A 19,730-nucleotide genomic window follows, 5' to 3' on the forward strand; every position below is an offset into this window, starting at 1 on the left:
AACATGGTCACCTATAGCCAAACACCACATGCCATTTTTAAAGAAAGATTCTTCTAAATATTATATGTACAATTTAATAAAATTGCAATTGACACTTTTTTTAATCGATATATTATAGTAACATTGTTGACATGCGATAAATCCACACTTGACTCATACACTACTTCATATTAAATAACTCAGAAAGCCTTGGAGTCTTGCCAGTCTTTTCTTAAGGAGGAAATGACATCATATGGAGCAGGTCATGTGATCTGGAATTAACACACCTCCTTGAGAGGTGTTTTTGTAATGGGTAACTCAGTGAAAAGTGATTTCTCTGACACATATACATTTGTTATTTTCCATATATTTGATATCTTGCCAAAAAGGAAATATCTGTCATGATTATCACAACTTAATAAAAAGGACACAATCAAAACTATTTTTGAACAATTTCATTTTATTATTTTTTAGCTAATTAGAAGGTGGTTGGTATTATATTCAGACGGTTATTTAGTTGACATTTGAGTGATATCCAGTCATTTTCTATTAGTAAGTGATTGTTTTCATAATAAATATTTGTGGAATTTGTAAAGGCATGATCATAATGAACATAAAAGATTACTTTTTCTCTAAATAAGAATGTATGCAAGATATAATCCATGGACTTCAAAAGTCCCTCAATTATATATTGACCCATATAACTAGCTGATTGCTAATTGTAGCAACCCATATTCATAAATAATGTAACATGGAATTACAACATACTAAATCATTGTTCACTCCTCATATCTTTGTTAGGGGGCAGTCTATGTTTGACCTGATGGGGTACATTGAACAGCTTCTGTTGAGGGGGTTGGTGAGGAGGCTGCTGCTGCTGATGTTGCTGTAGGTGGGCTGTATTGATCTGAGAGTGTAGGCACTAAAAGAGCACGGGAGAGACCGTAGCTGATTAAGCAAGTTATGCGATCATGACAAGATGCAAAAATAACACACTGAAAATGGCTGACTGTGACCTGCCATACTGCTGATTGTTTGTAGAAGACTGCAGCCAGGCTGACTATCTGAACAAAACAGAACTAGTTGCTCATTCGTAAACTGAAAGGGGAACATTAATGGGGGGACCAGAATAAAAGAGGGGTGGAGGTACAGCCTGTACCCACAAAGCCATAATTGAAGCTGTACGTTGATATAGAGAGAAACGGCGGCCTGGCCCTTTAAATGTGTAGCGGAAAAGGAAAAGCTGTTTGATGACGTACAGGAAAGTGGAAGTCAGAGCACTGAGCACTGATGGTAGGTGGTGTCTCGAGATCCTGAACGCTTTGTCACACGTGTGTGTGTACGCGCGCGCGCGCGTGCGCGTGTGTGTTGTCAGTAACTGTCTCTTCCTCTTTGTTATTTCCACTGTAGCTCTTCTTCAGTACTGAACTGAGGGCTGAACCAACTTAGCTCCAGGTAAGACTGCTTATCGTGAAAATGTCGATTTCTGAACTAATTCATCCCGTTATGTTGTTGACTGTATTCAGGACGGTATTACAACGTCAATACCATGGAGAGCTAAGTGGGACATGTAATCACCACTCAAATAATATACAGAGGTGGGGTTTCAGCTGAATGAGGCAGAAAATGTGAAATAAAGGTTGTAAACGTACTAGCTACATGTCTGCATTTCTTCTACTGTTCTGTAAGAAATGTGGCACAGGGATAAAGTTAAGTTTTCCTTTGAATTGAGCTTTCACAAATATATACCTTTGTTATTACCACAGGCGGAAAGTTCTGTGTTTTTGTTTGTTGACTGACCCTGATAAAAGCAGATGTAGACGTGTACAGAGAAATATCAACTCACACTCCTGTGCATGGCAGTCACTTTTGACACCACACGTGAACAATATGTGCTATCTTAAAGTACGATTTTTAGCTTATAAAATGATTGTTTCTTGTTAATTGCTTTGTTATTTAGTTTCTTTTCCTCATGAAAAGACAACTGCATAAAACGCATATGTCAACAATTCAGTTGTTCACATTCATAGTAAAACATAATCTTGACTATGTTAAAATTGTAAGATACTAAACTTTTTTTGTTGTTGTTTAAGTTTAACAGAATGATTTCAAAGTCTATGTCTAATTTTTCTGCCCTTCAGGTCTCCACTTGGGACTTGTTCACTGCAGAGCTCAGTGCAGCCAGAGCCAGTAGGATGGAGGAAGAGGCCATTTGCTTCCTGGAGAGGTTTGTCAAAGAGTTCCCAGCTGCTCTGGAGGAAAGCAGCTCACTGCCAATCAGCCCTCTGAGCCACAAGGTCTCTCTGGAGGAGCTGCATGGAGAAACCCTAGACTTGGGCCTGAGGCTACTGGCTTCCAGGTATGACTGTGCGGGAGACATATACTATATGCATTTTGTGTGTTTCTGTGACCTGAAGGATAGAAATGAAGTAGAAATGCTGCAGCTCCACAAGATTAAATACCCATATAGCCAGATTCTGGCCCTAAATATTCTTGCTCTTTAATAATAGATATGTAGTATCACTCTTGCTAGTATTTAGGTCTTGGCAATAATAAGGTAGTCTGTCATATCAGCAAGAAACACTTCATCAATATAATAAGAAAATTGTCTGATGTGCCGTTAGATAGCTTCACTTAAATGCATTAATGTTGATGGAGGCCCTTTGTCCTCCATTGTTTTTCTGACTGCTGTGCATATCTCTTAGTCCAAATGCAACTCAACAGGCTTCGACAGATAGCTCACTTGGAAACTCTTTTTTTGTAAAAACAGCAAAATGTATTTCTGAAAACCCTTGTGGCGGGAAATTAGTGCATTTACAATCACAAAATTACAGTTGGTATTCTCCAATGACCTGATTTCGTAACTATTATGTGATTGGTGTATGTAATTGCCATAGTGGATTTGAGCAACCTGTAGATTTCTCCTGGAGAACACTCTTTTCTGCCATGTACATGGGTGACTCTAATATATATTTGGCATTTTAAGAGAATGCATGTGCATGACAAAAGAATGCAATCAGGGAAAACAGACCAACAGCGGAGTAATAAATGACAGAAGAAGTAATTGCATAGAACAATGCAAGCAAGCCATACTGCAGAAATAAGTTGCGGGGGGAATCTGATCGCTTCCCTGCTGTATGTATATATGGCTTTACAGCCATTATTATGGCATCAGAGTACATGTGAACGCATACTGAGATTTCCTGGATAACCTGGTTCTTTTTAGTAGTCTTTCTACTTAACTGCATGTGTACACACTAATTGTGAATTACCTGATGCTTCATAGTTGAGGAGATCATCCTACAAATGAGCTTTTCCTGCTGAGATGCGGGACAGAAGATGTCAAATAATTTTTCTCGTGGCTGTAGTCAATTCTTCATGTGTAAATTAAGTTTAAAAATTCATCAGTGCTTCAGATTGTAAAAAAACTGACAACAGTCTTCTTCCTTGATATCCTTACTTTTCTGGTCATCACGATTCTACAGAAGGGACACTTGTGTGACTTTTGCAGCTTTCTGAAACTGTCCTGGCATTCAGATTAAAAAAAAAACATTTTTGTCCTCTGGGAGCAATTAAGAGGAGCAGGTAGTGCAACAATGATGCACGAAATTCCGTAGAAATAAAAAAAAATAAATTAAAGATAAAGTAACATTGTGTGTGCGTGTGTGTGTGTGTGAGTTAAGAACCTGGACAACCTTGGGTACAGACGTAGCCCTACTCCTCTGTGTCTACACGCAGGGCAGTGATGCCGGTGAGGGAGCCGCTCAAACGCTGAGAAGAGAGCATGTGATGTGAGGTTATGGATGATCCAGTTTGCCAAGCTGCTATTAAATGTTCATAGAATGCAGTTCTAGGAGCTAGTTCTAGAATTTTAGAGCAGAGAGCGACAGTTCTCTGAAGGCGGTTTCTGTTCTGGAGGCTGACCGAGCAGAACCAGCAGGTGATGGAAAAGGTGGTGGTGTTCTCTGTGAAGGAGTAGTAGAATGTCTGGTGAATGTTTTTACTTAAGTAAGCCCTACAGTAACTGCAGTTGTGAGGAAAATAGACATAAACATTTACATTGGTGACAACTGTGTCTGATATACAAAAACAATCATTGTAACGGACAAAAAAACAGTAGTAACCTGGCAATAGCCAGATTAATAATTGTGTAGTACTTGATAGTACTCCACAATATCAATCTGGGACCGCTCCATGTAAATCCGTTCGGAGGAAAGAGGCACGGATTGGACAATGCAACAGTATGTCCCGCCTCTGACAGGTTTGTTTTTAGCCAATCGCGGGATCTTCACAACGAGTGGAGCCAATTGTTAGATTAAACTCTTACCAAAACCCGTAGGTAAAAAAGCACAAACATCTTTACCATCCAGAAATGCGCAAAGCGCCTCTTGTTGTTCTTCCTTCAAAGAAGCGATAGGAGATTCAGCTAAAACTGACTTAATAGCAGCATCTACACTATCGTTGTCCTCTGTTGCCATGTTTGTTTTGATCTACTGGCGCTTGGTGTCGTCTTCACACCCGAATATCCCACCCCACACACGAATACTGCTGCGTGATTGGCCCGTGCCAACTTGGCTCTGTACGAACAGTGAATGCGGGAGCGGGGCAAATGGTTTCTTGAGAGATTTGTGAACTCACAAATATCGTGAGAAATCAACTTGCTGGCAAGGTTAAAACAGTAGCATTGCATGTCTGAACACAGCTTTTACTTCAAGAGAACACTGTGCTGTATTTATTAAGTTCCAGTGTTTTTCCTGAATTTTAAATAACTATTTCCATTCGTTCTCTGTTTGTTACACTCCATCTTTAATCTTTGTAAAAATAGTGTTGACAGGTACACTTGATTAGGATATACGTAGAAAAATGGCTGCACAGCAAAGATATCTTATGTTCTCACATAGTATTTCCTGTGTCATTGAAAAGTGCATGGTGTTTTTTGTAATGTTATTTGTATTATCTACACATGTTATGTGTGGGGTTTTGTGTACGTGCTCAAGTATTGCATTCCTCACATTCCTGACAGCTCTGCTCTTGCCCTGTTCATTCATTGTGCTGCCTTGGCTTTGCTGTTTGAAGTGTACACAGCTGGGCTGAACAGATTAATAATTATTGATACACTGTATGAAACAGAAAACAGCACTACATAAGGCTTATGCAGTAAGAACAACAGAACTATCAGTACATCTTCTCTACTCTGATTAAAAGTCTGTGCTGGTCATTTATATGTTACAATATGTATAATTCAATAAGCCAGCCCATATAAATAAATACAATATGTGCAATATTGACGCAGATGTAAGCTCTGGCCAGCAGAGAGTGGGGACTGGGAGTACCTGTAACTTCCTCTCTAGATGAAGGAAGACTCGTGCCCTGTTCAGAGTGTCTGATTTTCATGAGGTGTAAGCTATGATCATCTGGTGTAACAAAAAATATCTTAAAAGTATTTCAATTTTGTGTTTTGACTCCAGAATATATTACATTTTCACTTTAAAAAAAATGATAAAAATAACAATCTCAAAATGTTCTAATTTTTGAGATGCATTAGCACAGTTTGCCTACAGAGTGTCAAATATGAACATTTTTGACCTGGCTGATGCTCAAACTCTCAGGAAAATGGTAACAAAACTGAAGCCCTCCATCTGTTCTCGTGACTCAGTTTTATCATTCATTTTGAAATGATTTTAAATTCTGTGTCCAAAGACTTCCTTGACATAGTAAAACACTCTTTACACTTTTGTGTCTTCCCAACTGACTAAAAATGAGTGCAACTTCTTTTAAGTAAAGGCAGCCTGGACATTTTAAGGTCTGGATGTCTCAGAATGCATTTCTGCTCAACTGGGATAAAGAAAAAATACAGTTTTTTAATTACATAAAAAAAGACACAGCAAAGCAGAGCAGTGGACTGATACAGTCAGTTAAGGTTCACCTCTCCTGGAGAGTCAGGTGGTCTGTTTCTCAGAAAGAGAAACAGACCAACAATCTGAGATTTGACAGCAGCCGAGAAACACACAAACCTCGGAGTGACTTTTGACTTTGATTTCAATTTCAAGACTCACAGTATGAAATGATAAAAAGATGTTTTTGTGACACCCAGCATGTGCTGAATGTCACAAAAGCTTATTTTTATCATCTGAAGAACATCTCCAAAGCGAGGGCATTTCTCTCTCTGAGCAACACAGTCTGATTTTCATAACCAACAGGCTAGACTATTGTAAGACTGTCCTCTGGTTTGGTGAAGAATATAATAAATCACCTACAGTAAATTAAAATCTTTGCTGCACTAGGGGGCTGCCCAGTGGATCGGTGGAAGATCCCCAGTTTGCATCCTGGCCTGGGCTTGGGCCTAGGATCTTTCTGCATGGAGTTTGCTACTTCGGCGTCCATCCACAGTCCAAAAAACATACTGAGGCTAACTGATAATTCTAAATTGCCCATAGGTGTGAATGTGAGTGTGCTTGTTTGTCTCAATATGTAGACTGTGATAGAATGGTGACCTGTCCAGGATATCCCCTGTCTTTGCCTTAAGTCAGCTGGGATAGGCTCCAGCACTTTAAACTGCATTTAGTATCTCTGACAAATTCTATACAAGTATAATTTGATTGATTAAGTTAAAATTCATACGGAGGGAGTGCTGAGCTGAGCTGTTTCTTTCAGTGCACACAGTGAATCAACGTGGTACAGTGTTACAGCAACCTTTATATTAAGCATTCAGTTTAGACTACCGTTTCAGAAATGGTAACATTCAGACTGTCTTTGTAGAGGTGTGTGTTACGGTTAGGGTTAGAGGCTGTGAACATGTATTCTGTATTCATAACATGACTTGGTTTTCTGTTCAAATACAGTGGAAACTAGTACAAATCGACAACAATGAACATTTCTTATTTCACTGTAGGAGTTTGAAGATTTGGAAATACATCAACTGGTGTGTCTGAAAGGAAAGACAGCTGTGATTTAATCTTCAATCTCAACAAAATGTAAAATACAAACCTACGAAATGTAGAAGCTTTGATTTCTACATGCTGGGTTCCCGAAAAACCATGAGCTTGTGTGCTCTCTGTTCTACTCTTGTTTCTCTCCAGAATTATACCCTGTCAGGAAGCCCTCATATCCTGTCTGCAGAAACAGCATTGTTCTCCCCACTTACTGTTTCCTATGTCCAATCTTATCAAGCACAGAAATGTCATACTGTGAAGTAAAAGGAATGACAAATGAAAGAGTTAATCTCACCGTTAGATGTGCATTTTGCAACTGCTTTCTATAAATGAACATTGTTCATGGCCCTGTCGTATTTTTCAGATTTGTCTGTGCTAGAGTTTACTGGTGTCTTTCTGTCCTGAAGTGAAATATTGTTCTGGATGTACAGTTATATATCACAAAGTAGACAACCTGTATTTCTGCTTGTTTCTGTTGGTTCAGAAATGCTCCTGCAGGCCTCAGTGCCCTCCTGTCCCATACAGCACTGACCCAGCTGCTCCAGAATGACCTTTCCTCTTTCCACTGCCCCCAGGAAGCTGAAGCTAACCAGGAAGAGGGAGAGACAGTCGTCTGTAAGTTTGTGATACTTTAATTTATACTGTGTTATACTCAGGGGTGTCGGTCAACAGTTACCTCAACAAGTGTTTAGGTATTTTCTTTAATTTAGGTTTTTTTTGTGTTTGTTTTTATGTTTCAGCCACAAACAAAAACAATCCTTCTAGGCTGAAAATATTCAAAAATTGCTGCCATAGTGTTGACGTATAAACAGGGACCAACTCTGACTTTTTAAAACCTAGTACCACTTCAAATGAAAGTAAAGCCTTTATTGACATGGTATGACAGTGCATTGAACAAAATTGGGAGCACAGCTCCAACTGGTGCATTACAAAAACAGTTTAAAGAATAAAACAGAAGCAAAAGTATATCAACATGAATTTAATAATAAATAAAATATAAGAAATTTAGTGCAAGTGTCATGGAAAATATGGCAAATATTTACAGTAATTACAGTGGTTAGCCAGTTAGTCCACAAATGAAGTTATTTATTGTACAAATTAAGTTGTTTGCATACTTTTTATTCACTGAGTGATTGTGTTCAGAGCGCTGATGACTCTAGGGAAAAAGCTGTCTTTGAGTCTGTTTGCTCAGGTTTTGTGAGACCTGTAGCCCCAGCCAGAGGATAACAGGTTGAAAAGGTGGTAGGCAGGGTGAGATGAGTCTCTGACAATGTTTGTGGCCCTGCTGGCCCTGTAGCAAGAGCTGGCACTGACATCAATTAAGAGCAGAGAGCACCTGGTGATCTTGGGTTTTTATCACTTTCTTTGCAGAGCCCTCCTGTCTGGTGCTGTGCACCTAATATACAACACTTTGATATGCAATATACCAGTATGCTCTCCACATTGGCCTTGTAGAAGGACACCAATACCTTCTCCAGGTTGTTTCTCCTGAGCACTCTCAGTAAATGAAGTTGCTTCTGGGCCTGCAGTGTTAGCAGTCCAGGAAAGGTTGTTGGTGATATGGACACAGAAATTTGAAAAACTGAACCCTTTCAACAGAGTTCCTGTTGATGGTCAATGGGGCTGGGTCTGTGCTGGGTTTGCAGAAGTCAAGGATGAGTTCTTTTGTTTTTGTGGTGTTCAGTGTGAGGTTGTTCACTGAATGCCATGCTGACAGATTATCATCCCTGTAGTCAGACTCGTCTCCACTTGAGATGAGTCCGACCACGATGGTATCATCCACAAACTTGATGATGGAGGATGGGTTGGTCTGCAGTTGTATGTGTACAGAGAGTACACAAGTGGACTCTGTACACAGCCCTGTGGGGAGCCAGTGTTGAATGCGATGGTGGGGGAGAGGTGGGGCCAAGTCGGACAAGCCATTAGTCAGGAAATCGGTTATCCATCTGCAGATGGGGGTGGAGAGTCCGAGGTGCGAGAGTTTGACAGCCAGAATTTCCGGGATTATTGTATTGAAAGCTGAGCTGTAGTCAATGAAGACCATCCTCACATAAATCCCCTGGTGTTCCAGGTGGCTCAGAGCGGTGTAAAGGGCTATGGTGAAGACGTCCTGAGTGGAGTGGTTTGCTCTATAGGTGATCTGGTAGGGGTCGAGTGAGGGAGAAGTGTGTCTATGATATGTTTTGTGATACGCCTCTCAAAGCACTTCATGAACACAGGCGTAAGTGCAACAGGCCTGCCATCATTTAGACTCTCGATGACTAGTTTCTTTGGGACAGGCATTATTGTTGCGGATTTCAGGCAAGAGGGGATGATGGCTCATGTCAGGAAATAGTTAAAAATCCTAGTGAAGACTCTTGTCAGCTGATGTGCAGCACCTGGGAAAGCTTTGAGTACCTTCCCAGGTACTCCACATGGGCCTGCAGCCTTTCTGTGGTCAACAAAAACAAAAAACAAACAAAATGTCTGGGTTGCACAGTCTTAATTGTTTTGTATATACAATGTCCATTTTTTCCACTTCTGTCCATTTGTGGTTCTTGTTGTCTTAATCGGTGGGTTAGCTTTTCCATGATGAATATGTCCTCAATTGTGGCTATCCATTGTTCCTTTGATGGGACAATATTTTGTCCCCATTTCCTTGTTATACATTTTTTTGCAGCAATTAACATCATCTTCATCAAATATTCATCACAGTCATGGACAATACCATCATCAAAATTGCATAAATAAAAGAATTCCGGTTTCGTCGATATTGTATAACCAAGTACTTTTCTCAGGACATTATAGATGATTTTCCAAAATTCTGAAAGTTTTGGACATTTCCAGAAAATCTGTGAATGGTCGACATCTAATCCTCCACATTCTCTCCAGCATTTCTGATGTATCTGAAACTTTTTAGCTTTGGTGTAATAAACAATCGTATGAGATTTTTCCAGGCAAACTCTCTCCACGTCCGAGAGCTAGTTGTCGTGTGATGAAGTTTCCACATGTTCTGCCAATCTACCTCTTTGATTATTATATTGAATTCTTTTTCCCCTTTTGTCTTAACGTTTTTAGTTGTATGTTTGTCTGCATTTACTAAAGCTTTATATAGAATTGAGATTGTCCTAACATCGCTGCCTTTGTATGCTTTGGTCATTATTTGAACCATATCGCTCTCTTCAGTGGAGGGATCTACCTGGAGTTATTTTTTATAATAATCTCTCATTTGAAGATAGCGAAATAAAATCATGTTTTCCAAGTTGGTAATTTTGTTTCAGGTTATGGAAACTCTCCAGCTTCCCTTTATTCTCCAGAACACACCAAACTGTAACTCCCCTAGTTGTCCAATATTATATAGCTTCGTTAAAAAATCACAGGCACAAATTTAATATCATACGCTATCCATTTTAACTTTTTAGTTTGTTTTTGGATTTTATGTTTCTTGAGCAGGCTACCACACAGCGGCGTAGTGGTTAGCACTTTCGCCTTGCAGCAAGAAGATCCCCGGTTCACGTCCCGGCCTGGGCCTGGGATCTTTCTGCATGGAGTTTGCATGTTCTCCCTGTGCATGCGTGGGTTTTCTCCGGGTACTCCGGCTTCCTCCCACAGTCCAAAAATATGCTGAGGTTAATTGGTTACTCTAAAGGTGTGAATGTGAGTGTGATTGTCTGTCTGTATATGTAGCCCTGTGACAGACTGGCGACCTGTCCAGGGTGTCCCCTGCCTTCACCCGAGTCAGCTGGGATAGGCTCCAGCACCCCCTGCAACCCTAGTGAGGATAAAGCGGTGTATAGAGAATGGATGGATGTTTCTTGAGCATTCTAAACCAAATATTGAATGTATGATTAGTTATTGAATCTCAAAATATTTTACTTTTTTCATAGGTTTCTCTGTCACCGAGGAGGTTTTGAATTGGCTGTTCTAGAGTTCCCTTCTCAATATCTTTCCTCTTACTACTATAATTTGGATTACACCAACAGTATATGTATCTTAATTGTGCTGCCTGATAATATTCTTTCAATTTTGGCAATGCCATTCCTCCTTTCTCTTTGGGAAGCTGGAGAGTATCATATTTGACCCGAGGTCTCTTGCCCTGCCAAATAAACCTGGATATTTGTTTATCCCATGCTGTAAATTGAGTTTGAGTGACCTCTACTGGTAGGGATTGGAATAAAACAGGAATCTTGGCAAAATGTTCATTTTTACTATCTCAATTCTGGAACTTAAATCTAATTGCAAAGTAGCCCATGTTTCTATGTCATTTAATATACTTTCTTGAACTAGTGTATAATTTTGATTATTTTAATCTTGAAAGTTTTGTGTGACTTCTATTCCTAAGTATTGGATTGACTTCATTTCCCAATTAAAGTTATACATTTTTTTAATATCTTGAGAGGGTACATAGTTAAATTTTAAAATTTGAGTTTTTGAGATATTTATTTTGTATCCTGACAAATATCCAAATGTTTCCAATAAATTAATTAATGTAGGTAGTGACTTATGTGGTTGTTCAAGGTATGCTATCACATCATCTGCAAAAAGTGCAATCTTATGTTCTACTCCATTTATCATAACTCCTTTGATATCTTGATTTTGTCTTACTGCTTGTGCCAGGGGTTCGATAAAGATTGAGAAGAGCGTAGGGGAAAGTACGGTGGCCGAGACCCGCCATCGCTGCAAATAAAACAAACGCTGCAAATAAAAAGAAACACCGCTGCAAATAAAAAAGAAACGCTGCAAATAAAAAGAAACACTGCTGCAAATAAAAGAAACGCCGCTGCAAATAAAAAAGCCACAAGGAAAGTGGATTACTGGGGATTATTTTTGCCGATACACCGGTGTGAGAAGAAGAAGACGAAGAAGTAGAAACAAGAACAGGAGTACGACTTGGAAAACGAACGAGAAAGTAAGTGAAAATGTTGGTGTTTAATGTCACTACGTCTAATTTTTAATGTGTTATCTGGTTAGGCCATGTAGCCCCAGGTTTGAAGGTTTGAAGTTGAACTGGAGGATGCCGGTGTGTTGTTAGCCGTCAGTTGTTTCCACCCGGATGTGTTTTCGTTCCGGACTCATTCATTCTGTCCCCTCGGGCGGACGGGCGCCGGCGGCAAAGGATGGTTCGGCCGGGGCGCAAATCTAGCCATGACCGAATCTGTGTGTTTTTCTGGGGTAGACACTGTTCTGGAGTGAGAGCGTGCAGTGGAACATGTTACTGTGTTTTGCTGCATATTGGAGTAAAGTTACCAAACTCGATTGTCCTCTCGTTAGCCGAAGCTAACAACACACCGGCATCCTCCAGTTCAACTTCAAACCTTGGGCTACATGGCCTAACCAGATAACACATTAAAAACTAGAAAAGCACTCGGAGAGCGCAGACCTCCGCCAGGCCATCTGTCTGTCTGTTTACAGCATAACTCAAAAAGTTATGGATGGATTTTCACCATTTTTTTACAGAATGCCCGGAAGAGCAAAAGTAACAATCGATTAGATTTTGGAGGTGATCCGGATCACCGTCTGGATCCAGAAAAAAATCCTGGATGCAGGATCCTGGATCCAGATGTTTGTTTTTTTTCCAAAAAAATCCTGGATCCAGAGGTGTGGATCCAGGTGTGTTGTTAGCTTCGGCTAACGAGAGGACAATCGAGTTTGGTAACGTTACTCCAATATGCAGCAAAACACAGTAACATGTTCCACTGCACGCTCTCACTCCAGAACAGTGTCTACCCCAGAAAAACACACAGATTCGGTCATGGCTAGATTTGCGCCCCGGCCGAACCATCCTTTGCCGCCGGCGCCCGTCCGCCCGAGCGGACAGAATGAATGAGTCCGGAACGAAAACACATCCGAGTGGAAACAACTGACGGCTAACAACACACCGGCACCCTCCAGTTCAACTTCAAACCTTCAAACCTGGGGCTACATGGCCTAACCAGATAACACATTAAAAATTAGACGTAGTGACATTAAACACTAACATTTTCACTTACTTTCTCGTTCGTTTTCCAAGTCGTACTCCTGTTCTTGTTTCTACTTCTTCGTCTTCTTCTTCTCACACCGGTGTATCGGCAAAAATAATCCCCAGTAATCCACTTTCGTTGTGGCTTTTTTATTTGCAGCGTTTCTTTTTTATTTGCAGCGGCGTTTCTTTTTGTTTGCAGTGTTTCTTTTATTTGCAGCAGCGTTTCTTTTTATTTGCAGCGTTTCTTTTTTATTTGCAGCGGTGTTTCTTTTTATTTGCAGCGTTTCTTTTTTATTTGCAGCAGTGTTTCTTTTTATTTGCAGCGTTTCTTTTTTATTTGCAGCGGTGTTTCTTTTTATTTGCAGCGTTTGTTTTATTTGCAGCGATGGCGGGTCTCGGCCACCGTAGGAAAGCCCACACCCTTGTGTTGTTGATCTTTGGAGAGTCATTTTATCTGGAAGATTTCCATTTATTTTAATCCGGGCAGCTGGTTGGCTATATAGTGTTTTAAAAATTTAAAACAGCCAGCGGCAGGTGGGTCCACCTGTATGACCGGGTTCTGCTCAAGGTTTCTTCCTGTTAAAAGGAAGTTTTTTCTTGCCACTGTTGCCTTAGAGCTTGCTCTAGGAGTTCCGGCCATTGGGTTCTTGAGACAATCTGAAATGTAATTGGTGCTATAAATTGAATTGAATTGAACTGAATTGAATTGGGGGTGCACAGTGGTGTAATAGTTAACACTTTCACCTTGCAGCCAGAAGATTCCTGGTTCAAATCCCGGCCTGGGATCTTTCTGCATGGAGTTTGCATGTTCTCCCTGTGCATGCGTGGGTTTTCTCTGGGCACTCCGGCTTCCTCCCACAGTCCAAAAATATGCTGAGATTAATTGATTACTCTAAATTGCCCGTAGATGTGAATGTGAGTGTGATTGTTTGTCTGTATATGTAGCCCTGTGACAGACTGGTAACCTCTCCAGACCTCTCCCTACCTTCACCCGAGTCAGCTGGGATAGACTCCAGCACCCCTATGACCCTAATGACGATAGAGCGGTGTATAGAGAATGGATGGATGAATTGAATTAAATTTGAAAAGCTCCTTTTCAACATTTTGACACTAGTATCAGTCCAAAAACATCACATAGAGCAAACGACATCTTGAAATCATAAAATGACTTTTCTTGTTCACTTTGCTTCACAATTTTACTTTTGTTACATAAAATGAATGTTCATAAAATGTATAAAAGTAAAACTTACTGGGATGAAAACAGAACAGACACGATTACTGAGACTCTACTAATTGGATCAAGCCAAGTTTTGACAAAATGTAACAGGAGCTGAAGTAAAGTTTGTTGTTTCTAATGATTTTTTTGGAGTCACTCCTCTGAGTTTAATAAAGACTTGCAGCCTCAGACACTAGTAGGATCCATATGAGGGTCTTCAAAGTAGAGTGTATTTACACACATGGAACAACAGCAATAACTCCATTACCCATAATTCTACATTTTTTAAGGGACTATACAGTTGCAGTGTGATCACTTAAACAGATTCTTAAAGCCAGCAATGTTACATATCCCATGTCTTAAAAAGGGGTAGAAAAACAGAGTCTAGGCAGAGTGTGGGCAGAAAGTGTGACATAAAATCAAACCTTAGATGAACTGCTAAGTAGATTCTGTTTCTCTGCATGTTCTTTCACATTATACTTAGTTAGGTTCCATAGATGAACTAAATGATGATCTAAACTGATGAAAAGTCAGAGTTGGTCTTCTTTCAGTCTCTAACCTTTGTCATGTATAGTGGTGTACATTTACCAAGCTTTTGTGCAAATCCTATGCAACAGCACTGCCATAAATTCTTCTTTTACAAAACATACGCATTTTCAGTTATTGTCAAAAAGGTGATAATTCTATGTTATGTTTGTTGTTGAAGTGTTAATGTGCTGGACTGTAATATACATAGTTTTCTATTCAGGTTCCTTCATCATTATGCATTTTATACATATATTCTAATTCCGGTCTTCAGTCTAATAACATTTGCCATAATTATATCGTCTTTTACTTTTAGCACATCATACCCAAAGAGTATTACACTACAATAGTGCTGTACATTGACGAGGCTTTAGTGCCAATCCTATGCAACAGCACTGACAAAAATTTTGCTTTTACAAAACTTATGCATTTTCAGTTTTTGTCAAAAAGGTGATAATTCTATGTTATGTTTGTTGTTGAAGTGTTAATGTGTTGGACTGCAGTATACATAGTGTTCTGTTCCCCTTGTATATATTAATTGGATGAATAAAGTGGTCAGTGAATGTATATATCAAAAAAAGTTGCAAGAAACAAAACGACTGATGTGTTTTTTGTTTGTTACTATTTGATTTTACTTTCAGTACTTCAGTCGGAGGCAGTCCAACGTCTCTTCCTTAACAAGCTGATAGATGTAGCGCTGGAGTGGTACGAAAACCTACCCAAGCTGTCCCTCTCCCCTTCACGCATCCTCCACTGCTCTGTTCATGCTATCAAGAACACAAGGAGAAAGATGGAGGACAAACATTTGGTGCTAGCAGAGTTCAACCAACTCTTTGGAATGCAGGTAGGACGTCAGCAACACCAAACGGCTTGTTACTGGCTTTTCCCCCAAAAAATAAAACTAGCACAATCCCAGCTACAGTACTACTTTAATAATTATATTAATAATAATTATCTTTCTCCACCATGGTCCAGGACAGGGTAGCGCGTGCCTACTATGCTGTGTTTGATGGCCACGGAGGAGTGGATGCTGCCATCTACGCCGCCACTCACCTCCATGTTGTTCTGAGTAAACAGGAGACACTGCAGAGTGACACCGACACAGCCTTTAAAACTGCCTTCAGACGCATAGATGACATGTTCAGAAGCAAAGCCAAGAGAGAGGTACTGAAATGGCACTAGGACAACATTGTGAACATGCTAGTTTCAGCTGTCATACAGTGCATTCTGAAAGTATTCAGATTCCTTCAAGTTATTCACATTTTAGTATGTTGCAGCCCATACTTGTTCCATTAATTTTCCCTTTCATTGGTCTGCACTCAATACCTCATCATGACAAAGTGAAAATTGAACTGTGCAAATCTTAGAAAATGTATTCATTAGGAAAACTGAAGTATCACATTAAATATTATATATATATATATATATATATACATATATATATATATATATATATTGAAGCCTCTTCAGCGGTGATTAGAATGTTTTGTAGTATGAAAAAACAAGCTTTACTTACCTGGATTGTGGTATTTTTCTACTGTTCTTCTCTGCATTTCAGAATTATGTGTACTTTTGTAGTTTTTCACAGATCTCTGCCTTGACACAAGAGAGACATCTTAAAGATGATCAAGAGAAATATGAGGCCCCTGAGCTAAATCTCATGTGTCATAGCAACATTTAAACAGCAAGTATTTTTATAATATTTTTTTCTTTTTTACAAAACAATTTTAGTATAAGGCGGCAACAAACGGGGTGTTAATCAACAGTTGTGAATGTTGGATTGGAAAAACTACAGATATTTGCAATATTCAGTTGCAATCTACAAAGCCCTTTTCAGACATGCAGCCCTTTAGATTGACGTAATGGCATCTGAACAGGTCAGCTTCATTGGTCAAAAAAGACATGCATGTGTATGTGTGTGTTGATAGCGTCTCCGAAGCGGCAGTACAGGAGTGGCGATGCTGATACAGGGTCAGCAGCTGACTGTCGCTTGGCTGGGTGACTCTCAAGCCATACTGGTCAGAAAACAGCAAGTTGTTACACTCATGGAGCCTCATAAACCAGAGAGAGAGGTAAGAGTATTATAGACATTCCCAAAGCTCTCTGCTGACTGTATTTTATTCTAAACTAGGAATGGCAGGAAATTGATGATTCACTTTACAATGGTAAGTCATTTTAACAGATACAGCTGAATTTAACAGTTATCATTACTTGAAGCTAATTACCTTGCGATACTCCAGTGGTGAAAAACATTTGTTTGTTACAAAAGTAATCACTCATTTGACTTGTGTGTTGCCTTTCATATTCTTACCTGTTGCTCTTTGAATTCTGGCAAAATTAAACATCTTTGCTGTATTCTGAGCTAAAGACATTCTGGGGACATCTGGGGACAAAAGACTTATTAATTCGCTGAGAGGTGCAACATGGGAACTTGAATATAGAAGTAATGAATAATCTTAGAAGCAGTTTACTGCACCTAAAGGCATAAAGACTGTTTTGCACCACCCTCCGGTCAAACTTTACCTGGTTTAATAAACAATAACCATTATTTAGTCTATCAAGGGTCAATGTGATGGAATTTTTGCGCTACTGTTGACTATTATAGCCCAATCACCCAGCAGTGATGCAGGTTACAACAAATAACCACAATGGTGGAATGGTGGCCAGATGATGAAGTATGTCTCTCTTGTCCTCCTTTATACAGGATGAGAAGCAGAGAATTGAGGATCTGGGAGGCTGTGTTACCTTCATGGGCTGCTGGCGTGTTAATGGCACCTATGCTGTATCCAGGGCTATAGGTAAGTCTGTCCCAAATTAAAAGAACACAGCACATCGCACTTCTTTTTATTTACGCTTAATACTGTAAATTCTCACCAAGTATCCTTTATTTACTTTGGATGCACCAACAGCAGAGCTATTTTAAGAAAGCTTGCATTCTTTTTAGAAATGTATTTCATCATACTGGAACTACTGGGTATTATGATGACATTGTTTGCAATCTTGAGTTTGCCATTCGGGCATCACCATAAGACACAATAGGGTAGAACGTGAGTAATCTCGAAGAAAATCCATGTTGGTATTTTAAACCAAGACGTGCGAAGTGCTCCCCTAGAATCGCCATCTAATTGCAGTGGAGGGGTTTGAGAATCTCTGTGGTCCTCAGAGCTATGTTGTCCGGGGCAATAGCCCCTGGCAGGGTCTCCCAAGGCAAATTGGTTCTGGTTGAGAGACCAGACAAAGAGCGATTCAGAAGACCCCAATGAAAGCCCAACAAAGAAAAGCTGCTGTCTCGCCTGAGTTAGGAATACTTTGGCCTTCCCCTGGAGTCAAGCCTTGGGGGGGAGCTTGACAGAGAATCTCTGGTGGCTGAGCCTTGGGGTCCCATGGGGCTCGGTTGGGCACAGCCTGAAAAAGTAACACACGGCCACTGCCCAGTAGGCCCATCACCTGCAGGACTGGAAATGGGGTGTCAGGTGCTATGTTCACTGGGCAGTAGGCAGGAGCGGCATAGACTAGTTCTGGTGGCATGGAGTGTCACCTCACTGGTGGGGAACAAACCTGAGCTGGTGCGGGAAGTGGAATGGTACTGGCTAGATATAGTTGAGCTCATCTACACGCACAGCAACTGTTCCAAAAACAAAATCCTGGGGTGGGTTTGGGCTATCTTCTTTTCCAGAGTTGGCCAGGGTGAGAGGCGCCGAGCTGGTGTCAGGATTCTCATGAGCCCCCGGCTGAGTGCTGGTTTGTTGGAGTTCTCCAAAGAGAACGAGAGGGTCGCGTGTGGTTCAGAGGTTGTTATTTGGCCTTCTTGGAGTCTCTGGATGGTGTCTTGGAAAACGTGCCTCCTAAGGATTCAATAGTTCTCCTCAGGGACTTCAACGCTCACACGAGCAACAATGGAGAAACTTGGAGGGGAGTGATTGAGAGGAACAGCCTGCCCAATCTGAACCCGAGTGGTGCTTTGTTATTGGACTTCTGTGCTGGCTAAAGATTGGCCATAACAAACACCATGTGCAAACATAAGGTTGCTCATTAGTGTACCAGGGCACCTTAGGCCAAAGGTTGATCATCAACTTCGTAGTCGTGTCATCAGACCTGCAAGTAGGCATGGACCGGTATGAGATTCTGACGGTATGATAACCTTAGGCAAAAATATCACGGTTTCACGGTATTATGATTGCAGCTCTAAAATGTGTACTTTGAATGTCTGTTTTTTTTTTTTTTAAAAAAGGAAAAAAACGTTTCAATTGAACAGTCTTATATTTTTAAACAATATATAGAACATGATGGACATGAGAAAATATGTATTTAAAATAAATGACTGAATTCTTTTAAAATAAAATAATATTCATAAAAAATAAATGCAGTCCTTAATGCATTCCTTTAACTGAAGATAAACCTGCAACTCAAGTCACAAGAGACAATAAACAAAACACTAAATGCAAATGAATGCAATCACTTAACCTGTGGCTCAAGATCAGAACATAAATAATTGAAAAAAGTAAAACACTTCTAAGACAAAAAATAAAATAAAATAAATAACAAATAAATATATGCAGGCAGGAGATTAAAACTGAATCTCAACATTTTTTGGACTTGCTCACTTAGCTTACTATACATTTCTCTCAGTCCAAGTTATGATGCAGGAATGTGAGCATGTTCACTTTCCCTGGGTTTAGCTTAGAGCGGTGAGGTGAGAGGATGTGTCCACTAGAACTGAACACCCTCTCTGAGGGCACACTAGTGGCTGGGATGCAGAGAAATTTTCTCGCTACACTGCTAAGGAGAGGCAACTCTTCCACATGTGTCTTCCACCATGCCAGTGGGTCAGCATCAGAGGATATGGGAGCATAAGACAAATACTGTTTAATCTCCATTTTTACTCTTTCTTTTGGGGAGGCATCTTCGGCTTCGACTCTTTGATGTTTTGCTGATGTGATTTTTTTCAGCAAAGAAGACAGAGATTTTTCTTTCTTCTTTGTGGCAGCAGAGGGGGCAGTGGTGGTGGATGTGCTGGTGCCCTGTTCTTGATCAGCAGTGGTTGTAGGTGATTCTTGAGGTGGCAGTAAGGTTGTGTGACCTGCCAGGTTCACAGCCTCCTCTTCAGCAGACCTGATTATGTCATCCTTGTTTTGAC

The 19,730-nt window shown here is 40.2% G+C and overlaps 1 protein-coding gene across 2 annotated transcripts in view; it reads left to right on the top strand.

The window, feature by feature from the left end:
* The first annotated feature begins 1,185 nt into the window (after positions 1-1,185).
* The window catches only part of ppm1f (protein phosphatase, Mg2+/Mn2+ dependent, 1F), a 28,660-nt gene continuing 10,115 nt past the window's right edge, over positions 1,186-19,730 (top strand). The window contains exons 1-8 of one of the 2 annotated variants that reach the window (XM_022206882.2): positions 1,186-1,272; positions 1,390-1,434; positions 2,121-2,338; positions 7,396-7,526; positions 15,235-15,437; positions 15,569-15,757; positions 16,522-16,665; positions 17,298-17,391. In XM_022206882.2, the coding sequence (XP_022062574.1) occupies positions 2,175-2,338; positions 7,396-7,526; positions 15,235-15,437; positions 15,569-15,757; positions 16,522-16,665; positions 17,298-17,391 (925 nt within the window). In that variant the 5' untranslated portion in view covers positions 1,186-1,272; positions 1,390-1,434; positions 2,121-2,174. The other variant, XM_022206881.2, reaches the window with a different exon arrangement.

The sequence above is a fragment of the Acanthochromis polyacanthus genome, chromosome 7 (assembly GCF_021347895.1).
Source record: "Acanthochromis polyacanthus isolate Apoly-LR-REF ecotype Palm Island chromosome 7, KAUST_Apoly_ChrSc, whole genome shotgun sequence".
Lineage (NCBI taxonomy): Eukaryota > Metazoa > Chordata > Actinopteri > Pomacentridae > Acanthochromis > Acanthochromis polyacanthus.